At 40.0% G+C, this 15,829-nt stretch overlaps 2 protein-coding genes across 6 annotated transcripts in view; both read right to left on the reverse strand.

Annotated features, from left to right (window-relative positions):
• Nucleotides 1-1,359, reverse strand: part of LOC129720651 (calcium uniporter protein, mitochondrial) — a 208,601-nt gene extending 207,242 nt beyond the window's left edge. Inside the window, exon 1 of the mRNA XM_055672140.1 lies at nt 271-1,359. Within this exon, the coding sequence (XP_055528115.1) occupies nt 271-444 (174 nt within the window). The 5' untranslated portion in view covers nt 445-1,359. The remainder of the gene's footprint in view (nt 1-270) is intronic.
• Nucleotides 1,360-5,023: 3,664 nt separating this feature from the next.
• LOC129720813 (bifunctional heparan sulfate N-deacetylase/N-sulfotransferase) overlaps nt 5,024-15,829 on the reverse strand; it is a 328,426-nt gene continuing 317,620 nt past the window's right edge. For all 5 annotated transcript variants that reach the window (XM_055672580.1, XM_055672583.1, XM_055672582.1 and 2 more), the window contains 3 exons: nt 7,211-9,056; nt 6,800-7,152; nt 5,024-6,741 (listed from right to left, as the gene is read on the reverse strand). In XM_055672580.1, coding sequence (XP_055528555.1) covers nt 6,639-6,741; nt 6,800-7,152; nt 7,211-9,056 — 2,302 coding nt within the window. In that variant the 3' untranslated portion in view covers nt 5,024-6,638. The remainder of the gene's footprint in view (nt 6,742-6,799; nt 7,153-7,210; nt 9,057-15,829) is intronic.

Below are 15,829 nucleotides of genomic sequence, written 5' to 3' on the forward strand. Positions count from 1 at the left end.
GCTCTGTATATAAGTATAATGAATTTTGAAGAATTTTACTTCTATTATTTTCATCATCATGTTCAGATGACTTTAAAAGAACTTGTTTGTAAGAAGATTAATTATATTATAAGTCGCATATTTAAGAATTAGATTGTTTCGCAATGCACCGATAAGCAGCGGGTTTCCGGCTAGTTAGTTATCTCTCAATAACTTTATCGGCACACACTCGCTTATTCTCTCAATCGCTAACTTTTTGGAGAGAAACAACATTCCTTCCGGCAAACTCACCGTTGGCAATATGATTCGGAACGGAGCCTGCTGCTGCTGCTGATGATGATGATGTCGTTGCGGCGGTTGCAGCCGAGCTTGATGGTAGCTGGCGACGAATGTTTTTAATCCACAACGGGACAGGTCGAGCTTCAGCAACATCTGACATTGGCGAATGCAGACACCCGGCGCCATTTTCGTCCACTTGTACAACACGTAAGGTACGGCTAATGAATACTAACGAACACAAGAAACCACGCACTTTGCTCCGCTCCAAAAGCAATCAGCAAATGATTTGATGATGGCCTTTATTTTTTATTTTCGGAACAAATTTTTCCTCAACCTGCTCTTGATGTTTTACACACTAAATAGGCATCAAACGGATTGGATAACTTTCACCGCTAGACTCCAATTGGAACGATATTTTTCTTCCACACTACAATACGATTGAAACAGAATCAATTCTTTCACCAGATATAAGGAACAATTTTTCGGTTTGCCCAAAAACACACTCACAAACCCTCTCGGCAGTGCACCGCTTTAACAGATATCAACAAATTTTATCACTTTAGATCACTAATCTCGGATTCAGTCGCGGCAAAACCGGAGCAAAAGCACATTGGAATTTTGAAACTTCCTGTCACACCTCTTCTCTTCGTCAAGAAAAACAACACACAACACAACACAGCACAACACGACGGAGGTGTGGAGGACGATGGTGTCTTCTATTTTTACCGCACGCACACGAAACGCGAAGAACCGACAACGCCGGATCACCACCGGGAAGAAAAGTTCACCTCCCTAGACAATATTTATCAGCCAAGTATGGCAGACTATCTATCCATAAGAATTCTCACGGCAATACCGAAACCGGTCCCGCAGAAGATCAACTCAAAGCTCACGCGAGTCCCGTTTCCGAAAGATGACTGACCGTTCCGAAGGATTTTTCTGTTTTAGCTGCTGCGACGTGAATTTAATCGGCTGTTACACCGGGCAGAGAGAATGAGCACGAAACCAGAGCGTTAGTATTCTTCGGGAACACGCCAAAAAGGACACGAATCTCAAGCTCGCGACGAATACTAAGTAGCTAGCTACAGTGCTTTGTTTTGCTCTCCCAGTTCATCAAAACATTTCGTCCGCACTTGGCTGAACTCACACTAGCGAAAATGGGATTGTCAAATGAGCGACCGATACGGGGATGAGCTCATGCACGCACACAGCCAGCTGGTTGCGTTTTGCAGCTGTCAGCTGTGCGTTGCATGACAGAAGCCGACAAAGTATGACGCTAAAGTACGCCACACCAAGGTAACGTAATGCGATAAATGCAATATATGAGTTCACAAGAAGAGATAAAATTATAATAATTACTTCGCCTATCTACGAATATTGTAGTAAATGCAATAGTATTTGCTATCTAGGAAAAGCATTTTGTTGCAGTTTATATTAATCTTTGTGACAACAATTACACCACCGAGAGTTTTTCTTGCATCATTTCTTGACATTTTATCCTGAATCAGTACCTGCAATGCTGATTCAGCATGTGTTTCAATGAACGTTCATCGTTCGTATTAGTTTTAAAAGATGTGTAAAAACTTGCACCGTCATTAACCAGTTAATGGTAATTCTCCCGCTATGTGTCGCGCTCGTCACTAACAAACCGAGCACGTTTGCAATGCTATGATTTAGCAGCTATACAAATATTCAGTTGAAGACTAATTATATGTTTTAAATGGTTTCTGACTAAATTTTTTCATTCGTGATCAGAAATCGGAAGAAGCTGCTAAACATAATCGACCAAAAAGGTTAAAAAGTGATAAATGTCGAAGCAACGAGATGCGATGATTTACAGTTTGGAGGAAACAAAAGCAACTTTACACGAGTTTACACGTTTACTAGTGTGCGTAGGTGAAAAGTCACTTATCTCTATATAGAGTTTTCCAAGCGAAAACTCACGAACACTACAACACGACCCACTTTACACTGTATATTGAAATTTGTGAGAGTGTGAATCAAACTCAGTTGTTTTTTATTCTCTCTTTTAGATGACAGTTCTCACAGGTGACAAAAAATTCTTACAGCAAATAAAGAAAAATCGAATACATCGCAATAATACGAACACGCCTGGAGAACTATATTTATGCGGTGCAACTGGGGCACTACAAGACAAATGTCGTTAGTGTATTAACGTATTTTATTTCAAATTTTTACACACAATTTTCAAATATCTTCATATGAACATGAATGTCTGTTCTCTGTGGTATAAATCTTCAAGCTCTGGCTTTCTTAGCTGAACTCAATAGGACTGTTCTACATTCTACTGACAGCTGGCGCAGCAGTAAAAATGATGATGATGATTTGGAGGCAACATTTCACCTATCAAGATTCTATTTGCAGTACGTTAACACGAATTTACGTTGCGGGAAACTTTGAATATTTAGATTTTTTCACTAGACGGTAGACTCAAACTAAGAAAATGCAATTCCAACACGCTATGTACCTACCAACTCCTGCAAAACCTTAACCTCAAATTAAAAACGAAACCGGATCTCATATATTTCCTTTAACAAATGTATTTTCTGGACAGTAATTAGTCTACTAGATGCTGCATAAAATTTCTAACCAGCTGCATTGTTATTGACGTCAAGAACATCCATTTTACGCAAATATCGCATGAAAAACAGTCTACTGTGTATACGAGCCTTGGCTAAAAATTGAATCTATCATCATTTTGCTAGTTCAGAAGTTCAAACCTAGAAGTCGCACGGTCGTGTTTAGTTTTGCGTTAAATCACCAATTAAACTATAATTTTCTACGGAATAGATATGTTTTTCTTTGATTTTCAAAATAGTTTTGAATAATCGGGTGACTACAGAGTATAGAACCTGCAGTTCTGGAGATTCATTCTGGATACGGATAGCACAGACTAACAGACATAATACTTCGAACAAATTTTCAGTAAAATCATCGTTCAGGATGACACCAGTACTTTACGATAGTGATACTAGCACCACAGACTAACAGACATAACACGTCGAACAAATTTTCAATAAAATCATCGTTTGGATGATTCCAGTACTTTACGTTAGTAACACTAGCACCATCTGCTGTCGTGTTCGCGCTGCGTCATGTATTTTGACATCAGCGCCAGCGCGTTACTGCATGTGTCAAATGAGGAACTACAAAATATGTATGAAATTGCATGACAGCGCCCCAGACGACGTTTTCGCGCGATGACTGTTATTCGATTGAAAATTTGAAATGAACGTTTTTTGTGGCGATGAAGCTAGGTGCCAGTGTTACGTCTGTTAGTCTGTGCTAGCACCATCTGCTGCCGTGTTCGCGCTGCGTCTTGTATTTCGACATCAACGCTAACGTGCGTGCATGTGTCACATTGCCACCCCAGACGGTGTTATCGCACGATGACTGTTATTCGATTGGAAATTTTAAATGATTGTTTTTTGTGGCGATGGAGCTAGGTTTCAGTGTTACGTCTGTTAGCCTGTGTGGATAGTATATTAGGTTTGTTCACTATGTACGTTAAAAAATAAAAATACACTTTGCTTATTAGCAAAGATGACTAGAACAAGATACCTGATCTAGTTTTTTCATACATTTTGCCCACGACACCTTTACAATGGTTAGTGCTGCCATCTGATAACTTAAATGTGCATAGAACTGGTTATTAGCAAAAACAGTTTATCGTGCATGATCCGCCAGATGGAAATGAAGACTAGATGGCAGCACCTCATGAGGATATTGAAAGTTAAATGGCCGCACCGTGCAAAGACATTGGCGATCTAACGCAAAACTAAAAACCTGAGACAAGACGCGACAGCTGGTCACCGTTACATACAACCAAAAGCGACCAGGCTGCTGATTGGCTGAATCCGATAACGCAATCGTCACGTAGAAAATACAACGAGGTTACTTTTCACTGTAACGCAGTGTTGCTGGAGAGTCATAATTTAGCTATTATAATTGTTCATAAATGATGATGCAAAAGTATGCAAGGTACATGATATTACTGAGTAATGTATTTCACTGTTCTTACTTTAAAAATGTATTGATTATTCGTTTTTCAACCAAACCATTCCTTTGCCGCGGAAGTTTGGTCCACAACCCATCCTTTCACGCTCTCCCACCAACCGATAGGTTCAATGGATGCGGGCTCGCCTGACTCCGTCACAGTCACATAATCAACGGGAGATGCGTTAGTTGTACTCTGTATTTTTTCGCTTTCGGTGTTTGAGATTGTATTAATCCGCTCCGTGTAATCGTTCTTCACTGCGATAGTCGCCGGAAGTTTGGTTATATCCACTTTGAAGGTTTTTCTGCCTAGGTTTAACATAAATGTCCTTCGTTTGTTGACTGCAATGGCAGTTTTTCCTTCATTGGGAGCCATGTTGACGTTAGTCTCCTCTGGAAGATTATTTTTCGCTACTGTCGATTCGGCCTGCGCGGTCGTTATGAAGAAAACAGCTTCCATCAGGAAGGATGCAACCAGTACGGTGAATAATTTCGAATCCATTTCCTTGATACGTTGCGTTGGACTAATCTAGGCTCAATATCACTTTTACCTGAAATAATGAGAACTTCTGTATTACCTGTGCTGGAAACCGACAAATAGGCTTCTGTACCAGTACACTAAACCTTTCTATACTAGCTCATATCAGCGTAGCAAAGTGTAAATTTCATACATTAGATTCGCACGTTTTGCACGGAGCTGATTTAGCTTAGTAACAAGGAGCTTTGAGGATTTTTTTCTGTTCTACTTCAAAGTTAGTACATTTTGTGTTTGTTTCGTAATTTCTCAGCTTGACTTTAACCGGCGACGGTTTCGTACTTTATTCTGATAACATTTCTTGCGCTTGGATGCTGCTGCTGCCTATTAAAATCATTAGTTGGCTATTTACAATCAGATTCCTAGACAAACAACTTGGCGGCAATGCGGTTGCTGCACTCGGCTTGCGGCCTCTAACTATCTAGGTTGTAGCTTTACAAGTTTCATACAAACAGAACACTGGAAAAGTAGTATAGCGCCATCTTCCTTCAATCTGTACAGGGAGCTCTTTTGTATTGTTTTTTTTCTATGTAGCTTAGACCGTACTCGGAATATCGGTGTCAATGCGGTTCAAAATTTAAGCGTTTCTGTTTTATTTTGCCTTTCTCTTGGAACAGTTTAAAAAATAGTTAATTTGCTTTTTCCTGCACGCTTGGTTTCTCGCTGGGACAAAAACGTCTATCTTTTGCTTTAAATACAAACTACGGTTGTTAGATATGTTAAATTTTGCTTTCATTGCGTCCTTAGAAGGTTTATTATATGCACACCGTTCGTACCATATAGAAGACATTATTTTCTGTAATAATCCCCGCTGTTACACAGTAAGTACTGCTTGTGTTTTTTTTAAACATATTATATCGTTTTGTCTCAGGATATAAGTACATTGAAATAATAGGATTAGCTTAATGGATTGAGAATCTGTACTAAAGTTAGCAAATAACGATAACCTACCGGTAAATTATGGCAACGAAACAACTGACTCTAAAACGACAGCTATATTACAGACGAACATAAAATGTACAGTTTAGCAACAGTAAACGGAATTTCACTTGTACCCTGTTTTTCATTAGTCAATTCACATTTTTAAACTTATACACGCATTTCTAGTTCTGCTATCAAACCCGCTAAAAGTGGATAAATTAAATGATTCCTGTTCTGCTATCGCTCAGAATGTAATGTACATTCTTGCATAACACGCACCCGGAGGCGCTTGTAGCCCTCTGACGTTCAGCATTGGAACTTCTGCCATCCAAGGCTCGAACCACTGAATGTTGCTGAATCGTTTTGCTTGTTCTCTCAAATGGGTGAGGTATATTTTTTGTACATACTTAAACCTAACTAAAAACTATGACGTTAAATAATGGGGGACAATACTTGTGTGTTGCGCCATTACAACTGAGCATTGTAAATCAGCGGCCGTTAGCTTACGGCACAAATGAATGGGTTTTGCTTCCTCTCCAGAACAAGGAATGATAATCACAATCATCCGCGGTGCATAACGTTAAAACATAAAATAAAATTGAAGCGTTTGTTTGTGGCGAATGAATTCGATATCTCTCGACGTAATAATTTATCTACATCTGCTTGCCTCTAGCGCTAATATGAAGTCTCTCCACAGTAAAATCAAATTAATTTATCATTCACGACACGACTTTCTCGTTTGCTTTGTACATCATACTGACTTATTACTTCAGATTTAGTCTTTGAGTGACAATCATCATCGTCAAGCATCTCATCATCAGATCATTTCACATTGAATGATCGGTTGTTGCTGTTGCTGTTGTCGTTGCTGCAGCTGCTGTCCTTTTTTTTGCTGTTCCCGCTGCTGTTATGACGTTATCGAGAGGTCATCCTTCAACCACTGGGGAACGGGCCGAGAGCCAAGCTTTTTCAGCAACTTGTTCAGTGCACTGTTGTGGTTTTGGTAGTACCTGAAAAGAAAAGAAATTTTAAATGAAGGGCAAGAAACCTGGAACACTCGACACTCACCTCTGCAGCCACTTAGCGCTCTTCTCGTCCATCGGCGGATACTGGCGGCCTTTCGACTTCCCCAGACACTTATTTTTGTTCTCGTTCACGATCTGGCAGTAGAAGCCTTTCTTATTGTCGAAGCGTAGATGCTCGCTGTAATCGAAGCTGGGTACCAGCTTGAGAAATCGTTGCAACTCCATCATCACCTCGACCGGGTTAGACTTCAGCTGTTCGCCATCGATGATGTGCAGCTGCTGCTGGGGATAGTACGCTAGCCATCGCTCCAGATGTTGGGCGTACTTGCCCGGGTTGAGACAACGGTTGCGTAGGTCACGTAGCGGTTTCGGTGCCGAGTCCGAGGCCATAATCACCTACAAAAAATCGGTTTTAGTAAATGACTTTTAATAAAGTATCGAATAATCATCTCACCTGATAGAAGCTGTAGTTGTTTGCGATCGGATCTCCGTGGGCTCGGATGTGCTGGTACCAGGAGTAGGCCCGCTTTGCTGGCGATATCAGAATGGTGACCAACTTGGCTTTCGGTAGAAGTGCGTGAGCCCGTTTTGGAACCAGCTCTCCATCGAAGTAAGTGGCCGATTTTTCAAACATATAACGCCCGCCAGTTCCGTTCGGTTGCACAGGGAAGAAATTTTGATACCAGTCGAGCCCTCGGTAGTAGTTATTGCCATTGAAGAACTGAATTTCTTCAAACGTTTCCGGATTCGGTAGATTACTCGCCACCGAGGGATGCATGCTAAGGAAGGTATACAAAGCGGTGGTGCCGGTTTTTTGTGGTCCAATTACGAGGAATTTTGGCAGCGTATCACAGCTTTTGTTCCGTGACCAGATTTTGCTGTGCCGAGCATCATCGCATGGATTACCCCAAACGGGATCCGTTTCATCTGGGTGCAGTTTGAAGTAGATTTCACCGAGTTGCAGTGGTGGTGCAGAGGTCAATTTAAGGTTAGTCCAGCAGCGAAGAAATTTTATAACGGATTCGAAAGTGTACAGCGCTAACCGGTCGCTTCCGTAGTTGGACATGTGCGTCATAAAAATGTTTATCGGATTGTATACGATTGTTTGGAATAATTCTCCACCTTGGATGGATTCGTCGAGTTTATCGCGTCCACCCGGATAGCGATCGATGTACATCGTGTGGGTGAAAAGGCCACAAGTTTGTCTTGGAAGAACCATGATATTGCGGTGGATGAAACCCCGGCGGAGCCGAGCAGGTCGAAGATGAGGATATTCTTCGGTGGAAGTTACTTTGATGTTCCAAACTTTTTTCCATGCCATGTACAATAACTCGTGCGCCGGATAGACACCCGAATGATGCGGTGACACCGAGTAGCCAGAATCCGTTGGAATGCCCTTTTCTTTCGCAAAGTCCTTGTTTAGCATCATATCATTCATCAGAGTTGTTACGTTGTCATACAAATGGGGCTGCTGATGGTTCCACATGTGTGAGAACCAGTTGAACTGCTCCACGTTTCGCAGGAGCATATCATCTCCTAGGTTTTCCTCGTGCGTTCCATGGTGGAAGTATTTGCCGGAAAATCCCAAGTTAAACCTGAACCCCGGCACCATTCTTGCTATTCGATTTTGGGTGGCAATCAGGGCATGAACATCATCTGGTTTTAATCGGGTTCCTTTCTCACCTACGAAAATGTCATCTACATCAATCAATATCCTTCGTTCCAGGTTCAAACTTAACTGTCCATGGCTCAAATATGATAACGCATCCAAAAACAACAACCGGTGCAACCAAAACTTCAGACCAGCCCCGAACAACACCCGTTGAATTCCATCCACTCGCCCGTGGTCTTGTATTACCGTTGCCAGTGGCGGCTGGACTCCATCTGTCGGATAATCTTGCGTATTCCGCTGGGCCCACTCTAACGGCTCGTACGTACTGTGATTATGTTGAAACACGGCCCAATCCCCGCCCGGTAGTGGTCCCCAAGCTGTATCACCGGCACGGGTTAATCGCAGCACCGGTGATCCCGGATTCAGGCTAGCATCTCGCAACCGTAAGTTCGTGTGCACGTACAGGGGAAAACCACGCAGCTGGGCCCCCACCAGAGTTTCTTCGCTTGGCGCTACAAAGCCGATAATTCCCACCGAATAGTCGCGGCAGTACTTGTCCAGTAGCTGCCGATTCCAGTTGTCCATCTGTAGGTACTTTTCCAGGTTTTCGAACACGATGACCCCATACCGACCCTTGTCCTGTATGGTGAGCACCGGAACGTTCTTGCCAGCAACTTCGATTTTGTATCTGGAAAATAGAAGAGTGGAAAAAAGAAGTTAGTTCTAACATTTTAACATCCTTCAAGGGTTTTCAAATCAAGTTTTTATTTACCACTTACGGACAGCAAACCGAAAGCCATAAAAGAGAATCGGTCATAAAAAAAGAACCAGTAGCAATTCTGTCCCATCTTCCACGCTAATGTAGGAACAAGGAAAAACTTTGTTCATGAAAGCTAAGCTCCATCCACTTGCACCAAGCAATCATCGCATCGGTCGCCGGAGTCTACTTCCCGTGGGGGAATCGTTTGGCTTCTGCCTTTTGAATACAACTTTGCGCTTTTTTGGCAAGTGAGAAACTTTTTTGTCAAAAAAGAAAGTATCCTCTCGTATGGGGAATGAAAGAATTGTTAAAGTCATATTGCAAAAAAGAAGCTTTTGAGAAGCCACGTGTTCTCGGTTCCGTTAGTAGAGTTTTTTTTTGGGTGAATACCACAAATATTGGCGTGTTCCTGACTGTTTTCATCATTTTTCATGGGGCCAGAAACCCGAAAACATTTTTTTTCCAATTATAGTCGTACACAGAAAGGAAATTGATGGTTTACACTCATAGAGGAAGAAAACAATTTGAAAAACTTAACTTTTGCAGTCAGGTTTGAAAAAGCGCTTCATATGAAACATGATAATAAAGATAACATTGAAATGATAAACTGTCCAAAACTATTAAAATAATGGAGGCAGACAAAACAGTCAAAAATTTAAAAAAATAATTAAAGATTATCAAACAAATATCGTTTGCATAAAAAAACATGACTTTTTATGGAAGATGATAAAAAACTTAGACATATAATTGAACTTATACTACAATAGTTCTAAATAATGGACGCAGTAGTCTAATTCCACAACAAAAAAAAAATTTAACTTGATAAATTTCCCGTTAAAGGTAATTATATTAGCTGATTTACAAATCAAAAATCTACGAGCGGCCTTCCATTCCAGCACATTCGCCATGGTGGACGAAATCATGCGTGTATGCATTCCTTCTCAGTGTTCGCGACTAAATTTTTGGATCAGATCTTACGCTTCAGGTTTGCTCAGAAGTTCTCGATGGGATGCAGCTGAGGACGTTGAGTGGGTTCGCCGACTTGGGTACCACATCGATATTCAGCCATCTACCAAATCCCCCAAAACACCGCGTCTTCCCACCTAAATGTTTTTCATGATGAACAATGCGACTTCTGGTAGGCACTTCGTACTATAAACTCACGGTCAGTCCGGAGCGTCCCTTCTCGCTCATTGTCAGTAACAGCAGCACCTTTTTGGGAAACTTGGTATGTGAAATGAACACGGAGCTCACTTCCTTCGTAAGGGAAGTAAAATACGAAGTGCCCTGCCAGTCGTTGCCATCTGAGACAGGTCTCGTCCATCATATTCAGCCACTGCCGCTGCGTTATTGTCTGCAACACTGAGAGCAGAGGACGGGACTGTCGCTTTCTGACATGTATGTACATGTTCGCCAGGTACTTTCTCACTGTTTGGCCGGTCGCACTGACCTCCCGGCTGAGCGCACGCAACGAAGCACATTTTTGCACAGTAGGGCGACTTCATACAAAGGCTGGCCGAGCAAAAAAAGCGTCGATAAATGCGACAAAAATATGGATTTTACATAATTTTGGGGTACTTAATCTGGCATCCATTTTTTGGGCCGTCCAGGACAGACGAGACTTAATTTTTAATGATTTTTTTGGCATTTTTTCCCTCACTTTTTTATTAAATAGATAGGCACTTACGTCACTTTGTCATCTCACGGCAGTGTAGTTGTGAAGAAATTGACGCATTTTTATCAATCATTGTAAAAAATAATGAAACAACTATTTAATGTAAAGTTTTGTGATTTTTTTCCCAAATTTATATTTGAACGTTCACGGTGTAATGTCGACATCGCAAATTTTCATTAATGGAGTATTATGGGTTTGGTTAAATTAAATCCAAGATAAAATTTCAAGATTAAAAAAATATAATAGGAAATCTGCTATCGCATTTCTCACTAAAGCGTTGATTTTTTTTACATAACGTTTATTTGACACGGCACAATACATAAAATGTTTAACGGAGCCAGAAAACTCTTATTTCTAGGGTATCTTATAAACTAAAGGCAAATTTTTTACCCTCGCTGCCGACTACGAGCTAGTAAAAGAGATTTGTTTTGCACAGTATTTTGAACAACTTTTCCTTTGATGCCAAAAAAATCTAAGCTATCATTGAAACTGCAGAGCGTTTCAGTAATGTACTTTTTTTCAAAAATATGTCAAAGATCGTCAGTATATCAAGCTTTGAAAAGTTATAAAAAAAATCAGATTTCACGATGTTGCGCTCAAATTTTGGATTTAGGCACTTGAATGTTATTGCAATAAAGGAAAAAATATTTTGAAACAGCTGACGAAAAAAAATTTTTTAGGCTGATGGCCAGCGATTCCCCACTGTGCAGTGGTTCGAATTGTATGGCGAGGGTGGTCATAAATCATTTTTGTAAAGTATTGTTCTTGAAAACTAATGAAATCAACGGAATTAAGTGTTTTTCAATTACAACAAGCATTTCTGGGACTGCCACTTTTTTCAAATTTTTGGCATTCTCATTATTATGCAAGTTAAGTTAAGTTAAGTTTCCAAAAATGGAACTGAATAATTCGGGAGTCGAAGTTAAACTAATTTATTAAAATTATTTCTACTTAATTCTACCTGTCTATTGGAACGCCTAATGCTAACTCAGCGATCTCGCTATTGAACATCAATATGAATAATTGACAGAAAATGTGTCAGTGCGCTTCAGTGCAGTGACGATTCCGACGATAACTTGCACAATAGGGTGCCAATAGAATAGAGAAAGAAGTTTGACGGCAGCTTTCATAAAATTTTACCTTATCGAAAAAGTTTTCATGAAAAATTTAAGCTCGATTGGGTTTTGTTAAGTGAACCCTCAAAAGCGTTTCAAAAGTTTGACTTTTCTAGCCTTGGAAAAACTTCGAACGAATTTGATACTGTCTCAAAAACCTCTCGTAATTCAACACCAAATATCAAATTTCGAATATAGACAAATGTTTAAGAACGAATTAGTGAATTTGAGCTGAATGTACCACAACTCTTCGAAGAAACTATGTAAAAAGCATAAAATTCAAACGAAAAAGTAAACATCTCTAGCCGCTTACCATTGACTTAGATACAAATATATGCAGCTAAAACCTTTAACAAATCTTTTTTAAGTCCTGAATCTTTAATTTGGTGGCAGTTTGATGAAAGTATTTCGCGCGGAACATATTTAAAAGTTTACATGAATTTTGATATGAGTCTTTGACATTTTTAGTACGTTCCTTCTTGCGAATGAATACAGTTTAGCACATACCTATGAAACAACACCAAAGTAGCAAAACATACCTGTTTCTTGAAGGTTCATGATGAAAATGATGAACAGATAAAGCAATTGAATTTGTTCCCAAATTCACAATGTAAGAAACACGTACTGTTTAAGCTGATTTTGTAAGTGTCAAACACCTTCATTTATCTCGTGCTCAAAACTGTTAACAAAATAAGCTAACAAGAACAGTTTTTCTTCATTCTCAGGATCATAATTGGTCCATTATATCGATGATAATCAGGAAACTAAAAAACTTTTTATCTATTTTTGGCCTACGGGCGAACCACTGTGCGATGTAGCCACTTTTCCCTCGGTCTCACCATGCTTTGAAGCTTCTTGTCGCTCAGGGTCGTCGGCCGTCCCGAACCCGGCTTTCTTTTAATACCAAAATGTCGGGGCGCCCACAAAGTGTCGCACGATGTCCGTTTTCGAAACGGCGGAGTACCGTTTTTTGAATACGCTCATTTCTGAATTTCACTGGTTCCGCTATCACGGTTAGAGTTCGACGGAGAGAGCTGTCAATTTTTTTCTACTGACTCATGGGTTACTAATGTCGTTTTCGTTTTCGCGGTGTACTACACTTTTTCCGTGCTATACTTTGCAGCTTCAAATAAAACATTTCCAGTGTCATTGCATTGGTATGCGTAATAATGGGATAGCTGTCAATTCGTTTTGTTTTGGTCATAATCGCATTCGTCATTTTGTCTCGTTTCCATTTCATATGTCCATCTCGCAAATGTGCTGAGAAAAAATTTACCTGCTAACCAAAACAAACCAGTTTTGACACATACGTGTGAATGTGTTGGTAACTTCCTACAGTACACTCTGCTTTTTTCGGGTGTCATAAGTGACAGAAAAAGTGTAGGGAGAGACAGAAAAAGGGTAACACGAAAAATCAAATAAAACATTTTCGGTGTCAAAAAGGTCATTTGAGTGTAGTACACCGCGAAAACGAAAACGACATAAGATTAATACTGCATTGATATTAGTACACGCTCCCTAAAATGAATTCAAAAATGATTAGAAAACAATTCATTTCCATAAAAAGTGGAACAACACGAAAATTGAGTAACTCTGTTGTTATTCAAAATTGTGTAACCATAGTATGGGCAAATATTGTGTATTTATTATTCAGAATGATGTATACAATTGAACTCATTTCTGTGTTTAATAAAACTCATTTAGTTCTTAAAAAATATCAGTTTATGTGTACAAAATTATTCATTTATTGAATTTAAAACTACTCAGTTTTAAAATTAAAACCTACACCGATTTAGATTTTGAAACTATCAAGTTTTTGAATAGAAAAATATTCATTTTTTGAATTTAAGACTAACCATTTTCAGAATTTAAAAGTACTCAGTTTAAGAATGGAAAACCACTCAGTTTTAAATGTGATGTTAGCGTAGAAAGGGAGGATTGTGCCAGTAACAGTCAGAACAAAACAAAACTTAGGTTACATTCTATCTGAACGGTGTCTAATTATATTTATTTTTTAAGTATATTTTGCTCTTTTTTTGTGATGCATAATCACTTGATATTTTACTCTCCCACAAATTTCCTGATGACACGAATAACCTGAAAACTTTTGGTTCCTTAGAATGAATAATGAAAAAAGTTTATATGTGTACCTTAAAGCTTTTTAAAATGTCCGTGACCACCTTCTCAGCGATTTTCTCATTTTTTGGAATCACTCAAACAGCCACAAGAACAGATAACAAAAGCCCGCAAAGGCAATGGCGAACAAATGTTGAATCATGGTGCTGCCTTTTAACTCGTGTCAAATAATGGCGTCGTTTTTTCATGCTTAGTACTCAAAACTGAGTTATAGTGGTAAATTCAAAAATGAGTTATTCTAGATTAATCTAAAATCAGTGTAAAAATTACACAGAATCACCAAATGCTGTATTCATTTTTTGACGTTTCCATGCAACTTATGAAATTGAATTAAAACTAATTCATTCGCCGTGTTACTTTTCACGAGCGTGTAGGTCAACTTTTCATATTAATGAATATAATTTAGAGAATTTTCACTTCTGTTCTGTTGCTATACCTAATTTTTTAACTTCTAACCTTTAGCTACGTAATGAATTTCAAAAGTTGACAGTTTTTAAATAAAAGAAATGAAAATGCTACAACAGGGTGACTAGTCAAGTTCGAAATTAAAACCCCCTGATTTTTCCAGAATGGTTAATTTTTTTCCAGTGCTTGTTTTCGCATACGTTTTCGCAAAATAAAAATACGTTCGTCATCTGCCTCACATATGTTTGTACACACGGTAGTTGGTTAGTTTGAGATAAGCACATGAAATTCTACCGTATCCCCTTCTACTGACGCTTCAATCATATCAAGCTAAGAATCTCAGAAACCTCGTCACAGCAAATCCGGCAAACGACAGATAAAACACATGTGTGTGACAAAGTATTACCGTTCGAGACTAAACTTGCTGTTTCGCAAAACTTCCCCCAGCAATCGCGAACGTCTGGGCGGTGCAACAAAGGCAGAACCGCAAAGCGGGTGTGAATTGTTCGACGATAAAGTCGACACGTACGTACGGCGGCATCAGGCTGCGAGTTGAATAAGCTATTTCAGTGAAAATCCTGGTGCCTTTTCTCAATAAGCTGGAATTCCAAACGCTCACTTCCATCTCCGGCATGCATCTACCGTGGGCTTTGCTGTGCGTTGATGAACCATTATTAAATTCTTGCTGTCTAGCGGTAACCGCGTACAAACACCTGCCAAGTGCCAACAGTCAGAAAGTTGAACGCTGCATCCCAACCGGCTAACCGGTAAGGCTAGCCACAGCTGCTGATGCCGCGGCCCTCAGCGGAGAATCTGGTAGATTGTTGAATGAATAGCGTGCACACACTTTCTCGTTTCTGCACTGGTTTCGTCACATGGTGCAAAAGCAGAGGAAGGGGTAGCAAGTGGGTGGTTTGCGAAAGTGTTGCTATCAGTGAACCAATTGAGATATTCCGTCCGTTCGTACGTTCGCTCGGGAAGGATTAGCTTCCCATTTCCTACCCGCATCCTATCCGGGTGGCGATCAGACTATCAAATACGTGTGCATGAGTGTATGCATAGATACACGAGCCATGCATATGAGCAACCAGTGAAAACCGGCCTCGGAAAACTTCTGCTTCCGCTTACCATCATTTCACGCGCAGCATTGGTTGGCTTTTAACTGCAGACATAGATGGTTGCGGCTAGTGAAAACGAACAGTTCTAGCTTGAGGCCATTTTCGTTGGCTTGTCCGCTGGTGCGTGCTGTGCGTCGACAGAATAGGATTAGAAAGTGCAGCAGTCGATGTAAAGCTTAGTGTGTGGCATTGTTGGAAAGTGTGTAATCCGGAAGCCCATAACTGTGCATTCCGGACGCCACGAGAACGTGG

Source organism: Wyeomyia smithii, chromosome 2 (genome assembly GCF_029784165.1).
Source record: "Wyeomyia smithii strain HCP4-BCI-WySm-NY-G18 chromosome 2, ASM2978416v1, whole genome shotgun sequence".
In the NCBI taxonomy this organism is placed as follows: domain Eukaryota; kingdom Metazoa; phylum Arthropoda; class Insecta; order Diptera; family Culicidae; genus Wyeomyia; species Wyeomyia smithii.